Genomic DNA, 17,831 nt, shown 5'->3' on the forward strand with positions numbered 1-17,831 from the left:
TCCATACAAAGTTTAGGCAACAAACCAGAGATCCTTTTTAAAGATCACTCCCTCTGCCCCCAACAGAGGTATGCTCCAGCCCCTCCTTCTACCCAGGGGTCCCTGTGACAAGCAAGACCTTAGCCAATCATGGCAGCGCTTCTTTTAACAAAGGAGTTAAAAATACAGGTCCCTGAGCCCTTGATGGCTCCCTAGGAATCAGCCCTTTTAACAAGCTCCCAAGACACGCTAGAGAGTTTGAGCAGCTCTGCCAAAAGGGATGAGGGCAGAATGTCTTCTTCACCTTGCTACCCTACCTCCATGCCTCTCAGAGCCAAATATTTTCCTGCCTGCTCTTGGCCCATACGCAGGGGCAAGGGCCCGGGACCAAGTCACCACCAGAAGTGTGGAGCTGAGTGACTCCCCTAATGGGGGCCAAGACCCACTTAGACTAAATTACAAAAAGAGGGTCTGCTCTGTTTATGCCCACAGCCCCGCACAGTGCCTGGCACTTAGAATGTGCTCATTAAATATTTGTAGACCGAAGCAGGTAATTTTGCAAGACTCACAGAAAGGTATTTCTTCCTTTGTCTGTTCTAGCTAAGAACATGCTGGCAGAACCTCAAAGAGATGCCAGGACCTATGAAGCAGGGGGCTGGGCCTGGGAGGCCCTCGCTCAGCAAATATTTGTCAAATGAACCCAAGGCTGACAGGAGATGTAGTTAGTGCCTGACGAATTGATATTCACAGGCCTGGAACTGTCTAGACGGAGCACAGAACCAAGGCGAGGAAGTCAGGGGCTTCCATCCCTCGGTGCCCTTTCTCGAACCAACACCTGAAGACCCTAGGCCTGGGGGAGGGAGGGGTAAGAGGCGAGGCAGGGAGTGGGACTGCGCCATTACGTTTATTAGAAGGTTGGCTTTCGGTGTGTGCTCTAGACAGATTACAGAATAAATACCTGCGCCTTGAGAACAGGAAGTCCACGATTCATACAAAGTGCTCACTACAGGAAGTTGCTGTGTCAAAATCCAGGCAAGGACCCAACTCGGGGCAGCCGCTCCTCCCCCACTGACCTCAACAAGGGCTGTGCTATGGTTTTTTATTTTATTATTTCTTTTATTTCTCTTTATTATTATTAATATTATTATTATTTGCTTTTGCTGTGGTCACTATCATTGGCAAAGTTCCTTTTCCCCTTTCCTGGACATGGGGTTCCTGTCTTTAAGATTCCACTCTGAGGCTGAAGGTGCCAAAAGCTGCTTGAGAAGTGGCCTTTGAACTCCATCTGGGAGGATGTTGAGAAGAAGGAAGCAGGAGAAATCATTCTTGGTTTTTAAAAAAAATTAAAAAAAAAAAAAAAAGCCCCACGATCTACAAGTCATTTCTTGCTCAGTGATCAAACTGCCCAAAAGAAAAATGAGAGGAGAAGCGGGCCAGTGGGCACCACTGGTCCTTCCTCCCAGGGCTGGGTGAGGAGGGCTGGATCCCCCAAGGCTTCAGGGGAAGCTGAGGCTCCTTCCAGCCACAGGGGTAGGAAGGGAAAGGAGTTGGAGAAAAAAGGAGAGACAGAGAGAGAGCTCAATGCCTTGAAGTAGACGTTTTCCCAACTCCTGGGCCACCTGCAGCCCAGCCTAGGCCAGCTCTCACGGTCACCTCTGCGTCCAGGAGATTCATTTAAAAAAAAAAAAAAATCAAAAACAAAACCCCAAACAAAACAAAATCCAAAAGGAAAAGACTTGGGGGGACGAAGGAGGAAGGGAGGGAAGACAGGAAGGTAGAAGGGCAGGTCTCTGGATGCGTAATTCCCGAGCCACTGGGGGGCTGGGGGGGAAGATTCCCCAGCACCCCACTGCCTGCGTGGCGTTAGCTCGTCACGTAGTGTTTGGTGGACGGCTGCCCATACACCCTGTAGAAATCCTGGTGGCCAGGCTGCTGGGAGGCGTCGAGCCAGTCTCTGACCGCCAGGCCAGGAAGGGACTGGGGGACGGAGGGTGTGGGCGGGAGCGGGTGTGAGTACTCCTGCGAGGGCACTGTCCAGGGAAAGTGGCCGGAGCGGGGGTAGGGCTGGTGGCCACCGTGGTTGGCCACGGAAGAACAGTAACAGTTGTCCACAGAACAGACGAGAATCTTGCGGCCGCCATACTGGGGGAGCATGGGCTGCTGGGTGGCGGAGCCATTGGGATACTGTGATGGGGGGAACACAGGACTTGAATGCACTGGTTGGGCGCCGCCCGGCAGAGCCACCAAGTGCTGCGTGGAGCTGCAGGGCCCCAGGGGCTGCCCTGACTGGCCCTCGCCGCTGGCTGTGCCCGCTGCCCCATACTGGCTGCCCACGGGGCCTGACGACGTCTCTAGGAAACTGGCCTCAGGGAAGGCCGTTGAGTGCTTGCGCTTTTCCGCCCCAGAGCTGCTCACGCCACAAGGGTACAGGGGGACGCTCTGCAGGAAGGGCACCGGTGTGCTGAAGGGGCCTGCGGAGAGTTTGGGGCAAAAGTCGCCAAAGCTCCCATCCCAAGCAACCCAGGCCTCCTCTCCCCACTCTCTATCTATAGAAGCAAGCTCATCACATCATGCACTGTCTTGGTCAACGCTGCCTACCCCATTAGCAGGTGGATACTGTTATTATGCCCATTTTACAGCTGAAGAAACTGAAGTTTAGGGAGGTAAGATGGCTTTTCCCAAGGTCCAATAGCTAGAAGTGGCAAAGCCAGGATAGGAAGAAAAGTCTATCTGACTAGGCCATGCTGCCTCTCAGAGAGAAGGCTCTGGCATTCCTCCCTGCCCAAAGGGCTCTCTCTTTTCCATTGAGGATACCACCCTCACCTTCTAGCATCTTCCGCAGCTGCTTCTCCTTCTTGGCCACCTCATTCAGGAAGAGCTTGGAGTTCAGGTGGCCGATCTTAGGGGGAGAAAGGCTGCTGCCCGTGCAGGTCTGGGTCCTGGGGGCAGTGGACGGGGCATCTGCTGTGAGGAGGTATCACCGGTGAGCCTGCCCTACCTCCCCCCAGTGGGCCTGGCCCTCCCTCCCCTCCCCCAGATGTGCTCCCCTGGGGGCCAGTGGCCGTCTGCTCACCTGTCCATCAGGATTTTCACAGACTTGGTGTTCTAGGGGGAGAGAAAAGAGTTAGTCAGTGGGAAAGGCAACATGGGAGAGCCACCCCACTCTCCCTCTCCCCAGGCAGGCCTGACCATCTGATTCCAGCCAAAGTGTGCTGCTAAGCGGGGAGGGGAGTGTCTCCATTTCTAGAAGATACGAAGACCTGACATTTATTGAGCACTTACTATGTGATAAACATGCAAGTGGTTTCCATAAGTCCATCATTTTATCTACACAACTCCCCTGGAAGGAAGATGTTAGAGGCACTCAGTCCTTTATCAGAAATCCTTGGGGCCAGATGTGTCTTGGAATTTGGAATTTGCTGGATTTTATTTTATTTTATTTTTTTTAAGATTTTATTTATTTTATTTGACAGATAGAGATCACAAGTAGGCAGAGAGGCAGGCAGAGAGAGAGAGAGGAGGAAGCAGGCTCCCTGCCGGGCAGAGAGCCCGATGTGGGGCTCGATCCCAGGATCCTGGGATCATGACCTGAGCTGAAGGCAGAGGCTTTAACCCACTGAGCCACCCAAGCGTCCCGAATTTGCTGGATTTTAGAAGGGGACTATGGTGCCTGTACTATATAGTACATATGGTCCCCAGTAGGATACCATCGTCTAATACATCAACGTTCCTGCAGCCAAATGTTTGAATCCTTGTATCAAGATAAATAAAGACCACATATTGCCAACATGAGTTCAGGTCAATTTTTCCTGTAAAAGAAGTTGTCAGAATTTTTTCTACTAGTGTTCAGAGGCTTTTAAAATTTGGAATTGTGGATAGAGGATAGTAGTTCGCTCTGTCTTATGAACCCCATTTTATTAGTGAGGGAACCCAGGCACAGGCACATCTACGACCCACTCCCCAGCTCACGAAGCTAGAAAGAGCGGGGGTGGGAGGGCTCCGAAGCCACGCAGGCTCCGGCTCCAAAACCCTGTGAGCATACTGCTGCGAGACACTCGCCAGGGAGCCAAGGAAGGCCGACTCCAACTGAGGCATGAGCCCAGGGCCCAGCAGCCAGTCCCGGCCCCAGCCCACCTTCATGAAGCTGACGTCTTCTGTTTTGTCGAAGAGCAGCTGCAGGGAGCCCAGCAGCTTCTTGGCCTCCTGCATGCGCTCCCCAAGGTGCAGCGCCTGCGCTGCGTTCTCGCTGCAGAACTTGGCCTGGGCCTTGTCCAGGACCTCCACCGTCTGCCGCAGGTCCTCATCCAGCAGCTGGTGCAGCTTTTCATACTGTAGCCGCACCTCCTCCTTCAGCTGGCTCACCTTCTCCTGCAGGCACGGGGGGTGCGAGCGGGTGGGCGGTGAGTCCTGGGGACCTCCGGCTGCTGCTCCCGCCGCTCTCACATCCTGGAGGGCAGAGTCTGGGACGCCCACCACCCCCCAGGCTGCCCAAGGCTCCCGAGAGCAAGGTCTGACCTGCTCGGTCCCTGCTGGTAGCACAGGGCTCTGGGCCAGCTACCCCTGGCTCCGGGAGGGGCTCATCCACCAAGTAACTGACCTAGGGGTTCTGGCATGGAGTCGACCACATAACAGATCCTAGCCCAAATAAGGAATCAGCCCAAGGCCCTACACCCAGGCCTCCCCACCCCACACCATGGGCTTGGGCTTAGCTACCTCCACCAGGCGCTTGTCTGACTCAAGCTTGTAGAGCTGGTCCTCAATGTCCTGCTCTCGCTCCTCCAGACGGTCCTGCTGCTTCATCAGCATCTTCTGCAGGGACAGGTGGGGAAGGGGCGTCAGAGGGGGCCACAGCTCTAACCCTTACCAAGGATGGGGGAGCACCACCCTTCCCTCTATAGAATAGACTCATCTTACAGATTGACTCGGATGGCCTAAATTTCTGCCATCTAGCCCTTTCTGGCCCCCACGCAATCCCAGGGGCCTGGTGACAGCTGTCTGGCCAGCCTGTTCCCTGGAATAGCTTCCCACACATATCTAAACCATGAGCTTTCTGAGGGCAGGGTCAGGCCAGCCCCTGCTCTAAGTGCTTTTCCTGTATAGACTTATCTAATCATCCCAGTAATGCTGTGAGTTAAGTACTATTATTATCCTCATTTCAGAGAAGAGGAAACCAGAGAGATTAAGCAATTCATCCAAAGTCACACAGCTAGTAAATGTCGGAGCTGGGATACAAACCCAGGTGATCTGGTGGTAGGGTCTGTTCTCACACAAGGCAGGCCACCTCTCCCCAGGGAGCTCCATCTTAGAGATGAGAGCCCTAAGATGCAGAGGGACAAACAAGCTTCCAAGGTCATACAGGCCCTCTGGCCTGGTCCACAGATCTCACCCTATATTTGCCTTACTGCACTTGGGGGCGTCAAGGGCAGCTCCCCCTTCCTTTGCTCTTGATGCTGAGAGCTAGGCCTCTAAGTCCTTGCTAGCCCTCTCGGACTGTCAGCCGGACCCAGGTGGAAGGGAGACTCTGGATTTCCAAAGAACGCAAGGCCACTTTACTGGAAGGTGCCAGACCAAGCTGTTCTTCTCAGCCCTCCATCTCCTGGTCGTTCCACCCAGCCTGTCCTCTTCCCTCGCCAGACATGCCTCTTCCAACACGGTCTCCTCCTGCTCAAGAACCCTCAATGACGCCCTCCTTCCAGCACTTTGGCCACAAAGGCTTTCTGACAACTTGACTCACCCAGCCAGGGGGACTGCTCTCTTGTCCCCAAGGCTCCCTGCACATGGAATTCCCTGCACGCTGCTGACATGGGGCCTCCTTCCTCCCTCTGTCCGTCCTTCCAGGCCCAACTGAAGGCCCAACGACCCAGGAAACTTCCCATGGCCCATGCTCGATGTTTGTGCCGGGCCCCCCCTGTCCATCCCCCTTAGGCAGTGGGCTGTCACGTGCCTCCCCTCTCACTGTACTGTGCGGTATGGCAGCTGCGAGTCACATGTGGCTATTTAAATTGAAGTGAATGGAAATAAATTCAGTCAAACATCAGTTCTCCAGTTGGGCCAGCCTCAGGTTGGAGTGCTCACTAGCTACCCGGGGCCAGGGGCTCGGGTACTGGACACTACAAGCACCAAATATGGCCAGGATCACACCTACACGACAATACTATTCCGTAGGTCAGCCTTGCACAGTGTGGTCCCATCTCCCTGCAAAGCTCCAGGCCTGCTGAAAATAAGGTTTTGCTGCTCTTTTTCCACCTCCCTTCCCGGCCAGGCCACACAGGGGCCACAGCTCCCTACGGATGCTGAGCAGGTTGACTGAACAAAGCCGTGGTTTTGCTACAATGTAAGGTTTGCAAAGCAGGAGGCACAGAATGGGGCTCACAGTGTCCACTCTACAAGGAGTGGTTCTTTTTCTTCCTCTGTGTGGGCCTCAGAGACCCTCAAGTCCAGCCTATGACCCCCATTCTTCACCCAGGCCCAGCTGGTTTACTAGAGACAAGCTGCCACCCGTCCCTTCCTGGCTCCTCCAACCCATTTTACATTTGGGGAAACCAAGTCCAGCAAGGGCGTTTGGCGACCTCGCTGTGAGCTGGTATCTGCCCTGGAAACAAAAACCAGGACCCGGAGGACAGGAGGAGGTGGTGGGGGAAGGCTCTCAGCTTCTAAGCTGGAGAAGCTGGGGGTCCACCTGCCCTGCCCCCACTCCAACAACTTGACCACTGACCTAGGACAGGACCTCTAAGAATCAGCCCCAGGAGACTTTGCCCTGCCCCCAGCGCTTTGTCCTTCCAGCAGGTCCCTGCACGGGTCTAACATGCACAGGGGTCTGCTGTGAGCCGGAGAGAACCTGTGGGAAACACAGCTGGGCAGGGGGGCAGAAAGAGGCAGTAATGCATCCCCCCTAGGAAACTGCCCACAGCTATAGGAGGAGGGCAGGCAGCGACCCTGCAGCACTGCCCAGAGCAATCTGGGCCCGGCCCCCCTCATGCGACTTCTGCACACGGCTACACACATACTTGCATCCAGTCCCTACACAGTGAAGGCTGGGCCCCCTGAGGGCCCCAGACGATTAGGCGAGGCCTGCCATAAAGGCAAGGTCACCAGGACTCCCCTTCAGGAACATGAGGGTCTATAAGAACTGGCCCCAAACTGTTGCCTTCTGGCTGCCTTGCACCCACATTCAGAGAACAGGGCACCCCCCTCCAGACGTGTCTCAGATTCCTGGCCGCTCTCGTCTTTTCCGTGCTCAGGATATCCGCATGCCCAGGCTTACACCTGCACACCATGGTCTCCCTGCCTAACTACCTCCCAGGACCAAACCCATCGGCATCCAATTAGGGACACACCTGGGGCTGAGCCCGATGAGGAGCAGGAAAGAGGCAGCGCCGGGTAGGTTCTCAGACCAATTTCTCCATGAGGCCTGGAAGGGGGGCCGTTACACTCCCACCCTCCAGCGCAGTGGGAAGCCCCTCTCCCACCCACCAGCAACCCTTTCAAGGAATTCTTAGCTGACTCCTCAGGGAAGAGCCAAAGGAGCCACCTCCCGTCCAGTCCTAGGGGCAGAGCTCAGCCTTGTCCCTCTTCTAGGCTTTTCTCAGAGCCTTTCCTGGCAGTGCTTCTACTCTGGGACCTTGCATGTCCAGCAAGGCAGTGGCCACACTCTCTGGCAGGTGGCTGGGTTTTACTTCCCCTCCCCCAGCGCAGAGGCCATGGAGCTCCTGTCTCTGTTGCAGGGGTAGGTAGGGGCAGGGGCAGAAATGGGAAGGAAACTGGCCAAGGGTTGCCAGTCATCACGGAGGGCTGGGAGGGGGGCCCAGGGCCCCATGCTGGCCAGCTCACCCTTGCAGAACTGCCCTCCCTTGAGGCCCGCTGATCTTAATCCTGCTACGGACAAAACCTGGGGGAGGCAGGGGGTTGCGGGGATCACTGTTACCTCAGGCACTGGGAAACTGGGAAACTGGGGGAAGGGACAGGAATATCTACTTGCTGCCTCTTCCGTAGCCCTCACCTCAATGACTGAATTGGGTTACCGAGAAGCTGGAAGATGGGAGACGGGAAGCAAGACTGACCCCTGCCCCCCACTACCAGCAGTCTCTTTCAGTCCCAAGGTCCAGGAAATTGCTGAGGGCTGAGGCCCCACTTCCCACCTGGGAAAAACACACAGCTGAGAGATAGGACCAGATTTTCCAGCTTGATTCAGAGCATGGGCTCCCAACTCGGGGTGGGGGGAGCACTTTAGGAACTGCTCCCAGCCCGCAGTGAGTCACCTGGACTGTGGCACACCTCAAGGGCGCAGGTACAGGAGCAGAGCAGAGTGGGGACCCGAGGGCTGGCGCAGCGGGGCTGGAGGGCCCAGGCCTCTGGCAGGAGGGAGGAGGAACAGTACCAGGCCCAAGTCCACTCAGCAGCCCCGCTGCCCTGATGGGACCTGCTCACTCCTGGCCCTGGCCCTTAGGCCTTTTGTGGTCTGCTCCTGGGCCTGTGAGGGCAGAAGCATCAGAAAGCCTCAGGGGCACTCCGTTCCCATCCCATCACACCTGGCAGGGAGGAGGAGAAGGCCCCAGAACATCCTGCCGCCCAGGGTTCCAGACTCTGCCTTGAGCTTGCTCCCTCTGGTGCCCCTCCCGACTCAGAGAGGGGGCACTTCTAGCTCCTTCTGTTCCTGCCCCAGGAAAGCCTCACATCCCTCTGGAGTCTAACTGGTCAGGCCCAGCTGGTATTTCCGACGCCAGACTGGACTGGGCAGACGGGTGAGGCCAGGGGGCCTCTAGGCTGCATAAAAGTTAATAAATAATAATAATAAAACCCTCAAGTCAACCTTGAAGAGAAGCAAGGTCAGGAGGGAACAGGGCCCCAGGGGCTGGGCCAGAGGCAGGACCAAAGTTTTCAAACAGGGCCAGGGCTGGGGCCAGCAGCCCCTTGGTGGTGGTAGAGGCAGGGAGAGGCAGGGGGGCGAGAAGAGGGAGCTGGGCAGCTGTGCACCTTTCTCTGCTCAGGCCCCTGTCTGGAGAGCACTCACCCCAGCTCCAACTCGGGCTGCAACCCCTGCTCGGGGCTACCCTATCCTAGCCTCCTTCCCAGGCTGCCACGCCTGCCCCCCCTCTACCCCGACTCTCTCCCTGAAGCCCTTTTCCCAGGAGTACGCTGGCCTCCACTCTCCCTGGGCCAGAGCGCTCTCCCCTGGTTTCAGAGCAGCTGCTGCCTGCCCTAGACGCCCCTGTCCAGGCCTCGGCCCCTGCCTCGGGCTACCCTGTGGACAACCCCCCTGGGGAGGGGCGGGGGGCAGAGGCAACCAGAGACACAGAGAGCCGAGGCTGCAGGGCAGGAGCTGGGTGAGGAGAGCAGCGGCAGCGGAGACAAGCCCCGGCAGACCCCAGAGAAGGTTTCCCAGCTGCAGAGTGGAATTAGCTTTTGCCATGCAGAGAGCAGCGCTCTGGGGCAGCAGAACAAAGAGGCGAGAGAGAAAGCCCCCCTTTGTCTGGGCTTGAATGCCAGGCCAGCCGGGAAGGAAGGCTTTCCCAGAGCCAGCGATGAGGCCAGCCAGGCCTGCCTGCTCTGTCCAGGGCAGGGGCCCAGGCCGGGCCCACCTTCTGCCTCTGCCCACCCACAAGGCCTTCAACACAGCCTGGCAGGACCCGTCCGGACCTCGGCCTCCAATGCCCGCCTCAGGCAGCAAGCTCCCCCTTTGGTGAATTCCCTCTTCCCAGCCCCTCCGCAACACCCCCACCAGTTGAGAAAGTCACACAGGACTCAGAGCCGGAGCAGCCAGCCGTGTGCCAGCAGCATGGGGTGGACAGTTCTGCGGAGCCACTCAACTCCCAGCCCCAGGTACCCGGCAGGCGGGACACACGGCCACCCGACTAGCTCAGGGACGTGCGCCCACACGCCTTCCTGACCCCGCAGCCACACGCAAGACCGCCACGCAGCCAAGTCAGTCACACACACTGTACTTCCTCAGAGAGACACGTGGGAGATACAGCAAATCAGTCACATGGTGAGAGGCACAACCAGACACGCTGGTTACACACGCACGCACGCACACACACCTGCAGACAGAATGCCTGCACAGCCACCCAGGGCCTCGGGAGGCAGAGCAATCCACAGGGCGTGCAGGACAGGCGCCGGGCTGTGTCAGCAGGACCCTGGCGTGGAGGTGGGGCCTGGGCCTCTGCCTGGGACCCAGGGCCCACCTTCCTTGCAGACTCAGGCTCGTCAAGGAAGGGGCACCCCCCACACACACCCACACATCCCATCCTGACCTGGGAGGTCAGGAGTAGGGTCGGGGGAGGAGGCAGTAGCAGAGCCTGGTGCTGCCTCAGTTGGGCCGGGCTGGGGCAGCCCCTTGCTCCCACAGCCTACCCAGAGATAAACATGTGGGGCCAAGCCATCAGATCCGATCCAAGGTCCCAGTGCAAGCCCTCCAGCCTGGGGGCCATGCAAGTGGCGTAACCTCACCTCTAGCAGCTACAAACCCCAAGTTGGCCTGAGCAGTGGGATCCCCAGCCCCTCCCCAGAGAACATCTCTCGACACTAAACCTACAAGAAGCGAAAAGGGTTCTGGCAACATTTCCAGCCTTGATCTGGGGCCCTAGAAATGCCACAGAGGCACACTATGACCTGAACACACACATGCGCATAAACACACACACACAAGACACCCTGAATAGCTCCTCAGACATGTATGTAGGCCTTATCTTGGGTTTTCTTTCCAGGTTGAAGATGGTTATGAGGTAGGGATGCTCCCAGCTTATCCCAGTTCCCTATTGCTCAGATGAACCCCTAAACCAGGGGGCTGGAAGAGGGTTTCACCACCTACCACTTCCAGGCTCAAACCTACCTGGATATCCCAATAATGGGAATTTAGCCTCTGAGGGCCCCAAAGGGGTCTAGGCCCATCCCAGAGGGGTTTTTGGGGCCCACCCAGTGTATACCAAGGCTTCAGGGCAATGGGGCCTACACTGGCTTCCCAAGGACAGAATGGAGCAACAGAGTTGGCAGGCCTAACTCTGGGTCCCCTGGTACCCTCCAGGCTGGAGAGAAGCCTGGCCTGCCTTCCCACTGGGCCCTTGCTCCAGACGACTGGCCCACTCTCCTATGGGTGGTTCTGAGTATGGGACTGGGGCCACCAGGGAGAGGTTGATCCGATTCCTATTTGTGGCCAATAGGGCATTTCAGCGGGTCTCCCCACCGCCCCCTCCAGCCCGGGGAGGACAGAAGCGGAAGTACAAGAGGGGCTGTACTTGAAGGCATGTGCCAGGTCTCCATACATCTGCTCCTACATCCTAGAGCATTCTGTTGCTCTCTCCATCCGCGGTGTCAGCAGAGGCCCTCAGGCAAGGGAAAAAGAGGCCCAGGGAAAGGCCCCGCCCCCTGGCTGGAGGACGGACAAGGCACACCAGGTTCTTCCATTCAGGTTCCCCCACAGCTCTTCCCCACCCCTGAGGGTGAGGCCCCTCTTCCTCCACATTCAATAAAAAAAGTCCAACTCACAGTGAGTGGCCCTGGCCTATTGAAGGGTTTCCAACTCCAGTGCCCCGGGTCACTGGAGAGAATCTGGAGGGCTAGGGAGGGGGCGCCAGGAGGGGGATGAGACTCAGGCTGCTGGGCACAGATGCTGAGCGCACAGAATTGCACATCTGGCCCTAAAGCAACCCCACTATTTGTGAGCCTGCCCGCACCAGGAGCAAAAATGAACACATGAACACACACACACACACACACACACACAAGCACACACATGCACGCACACAGCTGCTGACGAAAGTTCAACGCTTCCTTCCCATCCAGTTCCTTCCATGAGCCAGGATCAGGGACCTGCTGGTGGGAACCCCAGAGTACACTCTGCATGCAGGGGCAAACCACCTCCCCCTCCTCCCCAGCCCCCAACTGTACAAATGAGAGACAGGTGCATTTAAGGGCAAAGCAGTCTCAGACGCCTGCAAACACAGACACACATCTAAAGATACCCTCCTACTACCGAATCAGGCACAATTATGTTTTCTCCCCACCCAAATGAAAAGCACCCCTAGCACTCAGACACAGTTAAGAGCAAAAGCGTGGGTGCAGGCACACATTCACTTATCACCCCGGCTGCTGCCCCCTCCCCGGTTCCTTTCAGCCACATCTCTGACTTTCCCTTCCTGTCACTTTTTCTGCTGCCAATCCCAGGACAGAGAACTGGACAGCGCTCCTTCCTCCTGCCTCTGCGCTCTCTCCTCCTCTCCCGGCCTTTCCATCTTTATTAATAGCAGCAGCTTCCCAATACTGAGAAAAGTCTGGGCTCTGCCTGCCCTGAGTTGGGGGTGGACACCAGGGGCTCATCAGCTTCCCCTGGGCTTCTGTTTCCCAACTCCCGGGGAGGGGAGAGAATGGCTCCTCTCTCCATCCCCTCCACTTCCTTTAAGAAACCAGAGGTCCTGTCCTGGTACAAAAACCCAGAGCTACCCATCCGATTGGAAACTAATTATACAGTAAATTTTATTTGTTATCCCTGCCCTCAGCCTGTGGCAGCCCTCCTGCCTTTTGTTAGTTGTATGTGTATGTTTTTTAATTGCTAAACAGTGACTCATTCTGACTGGTCCCCCCCACAGGAAACAGCCCCCATCCACAACCGTCCCCTGCTCAGAGCTTCCTCATACCCAAGCTCCCCACTGGCCTCAACCAGCCTCCGGGGGGGCCCCCACCCAGCAAACACTCCCAGTCCAACCAAAGCCCAACCTCACCCCCATGATATCACACCCAGGCTCCAAGCTGGGGCTTCGAGATGGCTCAGTCTCAGGCCAACCCCTTCCTTCTGGTATGACTCAACCCTGAAAGCCAGGGGACCAGGGAGGGACCTAGGAGGAGCCCCCCTCCACTGAAGGGGACGGAAGTATTGCCTCAGTCCAGCTCCAAAGCCAGGCCCAGAGGCCTGAGGGGGAAGGCGGTTTTGACATTGGCTGCTGCCGCCGGGTGTATACAATGGGAGGGGATGCGGTTCCGTAATCACCCAGCCGGCAGCCCAGGGGAGCCAGCTGCCTGAAACCAGATTGCAAGGCAGCTCAACCTTAAACCCACAGGATTCTTTTTCCGTCTTCCACTTCCCCTCCCCAAATGTGGGAGGGCTGTGATAGAGGGCTGGGCTGGGAGAAAAGGGCTCAGGGTGGTGAAGACACATACTTCAAGGTTTGTTCATCGGACGCAGGCAACACACACAGGCTCACCGAGGGCAGTGATTCTCACACATGAAGAGCGGGCTACTGGGAATAATCAGAATGGCTGAGACACTGTTCAGTGGGGCCGCTGGCCGGTCCAGGCCTCCTCCAGATAGATACCAGAGTTCTGTTCTCCCTCCGGAAGCTCCCCTCCACCCCACCCCCCCAGTGTGTTTCCAATAGGGCTTGAAAGGAACATGGCTGCTTTTGTTTACTTCCTCATTGGTATGCCAGCATCATGGATCGTGTCAGCCACAGCCGCGGCTCCAGGACACTCATTACATAAACAGCAGCTGGAGAAGCAGGACCTGGGTCACTGCCTTGGTGACTTCCCATAGGGCCCACAGAAACAAGGCTGGGGAAGGGAGCTGCGCGCACAACAGAAGAGCAACACCCAAACTCTACCCCTCACCTCAATTCTAGAAATGACTCAAAAGATGGACCCTAGGAGTGCAGGTGCAGGAACGTATCAAGCGGGGGGGGGGGCGCTTCTTCCCAGGACACCGCCCCTAAACTTTCAGGGTAGCAGAGTTTGGGAGGGGGCCTCTGGCCTGATGTTACCAGAGTTGGCCTGTCTGGAGGGGTGGTCCCCGGGCGGTAGGGAGCGCGCGCGTGTGTTTGCGTGCGGGGTACTTGCCCGGATCTCATTCCTCCGGATCTCCACGTCGCACACCGAGTGTCCCTGATGCGCACCGCTGTAGTAGCAGCAGTACTGGCACACGGCCACCTGCTCGGCCTCACAGTGGTAGAGGCGGTAGGCGTTGTGCTGGGGGCAGCTCCAAGCCCGCACGTCGTCCGCCTCCACCAGGAGGTGCCCGCGGGCGGTGGAGGGCTGCTGCAGGTGCGTCTGCACGTGGGACTGGCAGCAGGGCGCCTCGCAGCGCAGGCAGACCTTCTGCGCGGGCAGCGGGGGGCCGCGGCGGCAGAACACGCAGTGCAGCGCCGCGGGAGGCTTCTCCACGTGCAGGGCGTTGAACTTCTCCACGATGTTGGTGAGCTTCAGGTTCTTCTCCAGGCCCGGCTTCTGGTTGTAGGCCTGGTTGCACTCCGGGCAGCGCACCAGGCCGCTGTCCTTGGCCCACGCCTCGCCAATGCAGCCCCGGCAGAAGTTGTGCTTGCACGGCAATTGCACCGGCTCCACGAAGACATGCAAGCAGATGGGGCAGATGAGCTCCTCCTCGAAGCAGTTCTTCCAATTCTCCGCCATGGCGGCCGCGGGCAGGGGGCCCGGGCGGGCCTCCCCCACTGCCCAACTCTGCGGGTCCGTCCCGTGCAGCTGCAGGCCCACCGAGCCCCGAGCTCCGGACCCAGGCAGCCCCGACAGTCGCTCTGTCACCAGCGCCTTCCGCGCGCCTGCCCCCCAGAGGAGGGAGCTTCGGTCCTCCCGCCGCGCGCGCAGCCGGCTGCGTCTCCTCCTCCTCCCGAGCGCCTAGCGGGAGGCGGCGGACTGCGCCACGGCCGCGGCCGGGACACCAGCCCTGGAGGGGAGCGCCGGGGTCCAAATTCCATATAAGAGGCCGCCCCCGCCCCCGTCCGCGCGGCTAGGCCAGCGGCGGCCCGCGGCCTGCGCCCGGCTTCGCGGCTGACATTGGGGCGCGCCCCGCAGCGGACAGAGCCCGGGAGCCGCACACTTCCTCCAGCGGCGGCGGCGGCGGCGGCGGCGATGGGGCTCCCTCCTGGCTCGCCCGCGAAGCACCTCACTCGCCGCGTCCGGGGTCCGAGAAGCCGGGGAAGCGGGAGCGGCCGAGCCGAGGGCAGCTAGATCGGGAGCGGGCGGGCGAGGCGAGCTGGCGGTCCCCGGGCCGCGGCGCAGGCGCCCCCCGGCTGGCCGGCCGGGTGCGGGTGCGGGTGCGGGCTGCGGGGCGCAGGCGGGCCGACTCCGGGGCGCTGCGTGCGCGCAGGGGCAGTCATTCAGATGAAATTCCAGTCCCCGGCCAGAGACACCAGCCCGCCTCTGCCTTCCTCCTCCCTTCACAAATAGAAACGGAAGGGGGAGGGAGAGAAGTGGAAAAAAAAAAAAAAAAAAGCCAACCAGAAAGGGAGGGAGAAGCCCCGGCGGTGCTCCGGCCTGACCCCCTCTTCGCGACTTCTGCGCTTCCCCGAGGCCGGGCGCCCGCCGCCCCCGCCGCAGAGAGACCCCGCTCTCGGTCTCCGCGCTGGGCGGGCGCCTCGGCTCTGCCGAGGAAAACAAGGATTGATCAAACTAGAAAGGAATTTTTCTCAACTGCTAATGAACAGGAGGCTCGGCTCCCGGCCCTCCCCTCCCCCCCCGCCCCGGCCCTCCCCCTTCGCCACCCCGGCCCCCCTCCCCCCCACTTTCTTTTCTTCTCGGCCTCTGCTCCGGCCTGGAAGGCTCGGGGCTGCGGTCGGAGCCAGCCTGCGGCGGTGGGGCAGGGCCGAGCCAGCCGGGCCAGGCTGCCTCCCTCAGAGCCCAGCCATCTTGGGCTCCTGGCGGCGGCCGCGGTGGCCAGGGGTCCGGGCGCGCTCGCTTGAGGGTCCAGCAGCGGGCTTTCTCTCTCTCTCCCTCTCTCGGTGGGATTTTTTTTTTTTTAAGGGGAGGGCTGGCGGCCTCCCTTAAATTAGGAGAGAGAGAAGAGAAAATGCCAAGTCCCGATTTCTCTCCACCTCTGCTCCACCCACCCCGGTCCTTTCCAAAAAATAAAAAAAGATTAGAATTGGAAGAAGTCGGCAGAAAGGCGAGCTCCGGCGGCCCCCGGCTGCTGCCCAGGCGACGCGTCCGGGGCGGGCCCACGCCAGTCGCTCAGTCTGTGGGTCCGTCTGTCCGCCCGAAGCTTCACAACTGAGGGGAGGGTACTTCGGGCAGGGTCTCCGCAGCGGCAGTCGCCTCAGAGCTTTATCCTCAGATCAAAAAAAAAAAAAAAAAAAAAGGAAAAAAAAAACCCCAACACTCTCATCAGGGCCACCTTCAGCCATCTTGCGCGTATTATTATTTCAGGAATAATCTGTTTAATAAAAATAGCTGCGTCTCTGGCCCCCTCCCCCGCATTCTGGGCTCCCCGCCCCCTTTTAATAATAATCTCGATAATAAAAATGATCTGCGCGCCGGGCAGTTCTTTTCCTGCCTCTGCTCGCTACGGCTCCGGCTGTCCCCCCGGGAAGGGGGCGCGGGGGGGGGCGCGGCTGGGGCTGGGGCGAGTCTCTGCTGCCCGTCAGTCGGCCCCCTCCGCCTCAGCAGCGAGGGAAGGGCGCCCTCGCCGCTACCTCGCCTTTGGAAGGAGGGCGGGCGGGGGAAGGGCCCCGGCTCATGGGACCGGCTGGAGGGGCGCACAGGGGTCCCCGATCTTCCCGCCACAGTCTGGCCTCGAAGTCTGCAGCCGGGGGCGAGGGGATACAATGGGCTCCGAACAGAGTGCGTCCGGCAGGGTGGAGATGCGGGCAGGCAGGGGTCTGCGGTGAGCCGGACTCTCGAGGTAGAGCGGAGACAGGCGGAGGGTGGTGTCCCTACATCAAGGCCGGTCCCGCTACACGGGAAGGGGGCGGGGAGACGGGGAGGGGGACGGGTGGAGAAAGCGGCAGCGCAACTGCGGCGCCTTTAATCAGCACCCGCTGGTTCGGCCCACCCGGCACTGGAGAGCCGGACGGACGGGGAGGGGAGGGGGGATAAGGGCGGGGCGTATTGTCCGGAAGTGCTGTTACAGCTGCTGAAGCTCCCGGCTCCTCCCCTTTTTCCTGTCTGGAGTTGGGGCTGTTCCGGAGGCTGCTCCCGCTATTGGTCCCCAAGCTAAGGCTCCGCCTCTTTAGGGCGGGGTAGATGCGAGAGCCTCACGTGACTTGCACTTACTTCGGTACATTAAACACTAGGGTGGGAGGAGAGTTCCGCGCTACTTAAAAGGGCGATGATGCCGCTGCGTAGTGGGACCACCTCTTCCTGGGCTTTTTCACCCGTAGCTCTTTTTACCTGGGAGGAAAGGGAGGGTTTATCAGTCTGCTCCTTCTGTCTGATGTAAGTGAACAGGGTTCACTGTGGCTGTTTCCCCATGTCCTTAATACTTTCCCCCACATATCTGACACTTAAAACTACCAAGCAAAATAGGCATTGTAATCCCTTTTCTATTAATAAGGGAATGAAGACTTAAAGAAGTGGGGTAGTCTGCTGGAGGTCGATGGGTCATTTAACGAATATTTTAACAAAAGCCTGGAAGTGCCAGGCATTTTTCTGGGCCCTGGGATTCCCTGGAGAACATATACTTAATAATAATGATAATAATGATTAATACTAATATAATCATGTCATAAATATTGTTATTTTATAATATATATAAATATTAGTGTTACATATACAGGATAATTTCTGTGAAAGAGAGCAAGGGGCTCACACAGGGCTCCTCAGAAAAGTGACATCTGAGCCAAGACCTGAATATTCAGGAGTCATCAGGTCATTAACAACCCTGGGAAAGAGTGCTTCAGTCAGAAGAAGAAACAAATGGGAAAGCAACAGATTCGGCATGCTCCAGGGCAGAAGGAGGCCCTCCAAGGGAGAAGACAAGTAGGGGCCAGAACACGCAGGGTCTTCTAGGTCATGGTAAGGAGTTTAGACTTGAAGATAGTTATGAGAAGCCCTCAGATTTGGGATAAATTCTGGAAGTAGTGCCAACAGGACTAGATAAGGATTAGATATGGGGTGGAGAGGAATCAGCACGTTAACAG

General features: G+C 58.2%; 1 protein-coding gene across 1 annotated transcript; it reads right to left on the reverse strand.

The window, feature by feature from the left end:
- Positions 1–1,309: 1,309 nt before the first annotated feature.
- TRIM8 (tripartite motif containing 8) lies at positions 1,310–15,080 on the reverse strand. The gene is made up of 6 exons (XM_080823005.1): positions 13,801–15,080; positions 4,693–4,788; positions 4,114–4,347; positions 3,053–3,084; positions 2,803–2,918; positions 1,310–2,450 (listed from the first exon to the last, which is right to left on the reverse strand). Exons 1-6 carry the CDS (start codon positions 14,368–14,370, stop codon positions 1,843–1,845), a joined length of 1,656 nt encoding a protein of 551 aa, XP_080679131.1. The 5' UTR covers positions 14,371–15,080; the 3' UTR covers positions 1,310–1,842.
- Between the last annotated feature and the right edge of the window lie 2,751 nt (positions 15,081–17,831).

Source organism: Martes martes, assembly GCF_963455335.1.
Source record: "Martes martes genome assembly, chromosome: 14".
Taxonomy (NCBI): domain Eukaryota; kingdom Metazoa; phylum Chordata; class Mammalia; order Carnivora; family Mustelidae; genus Martes; species Martes martes.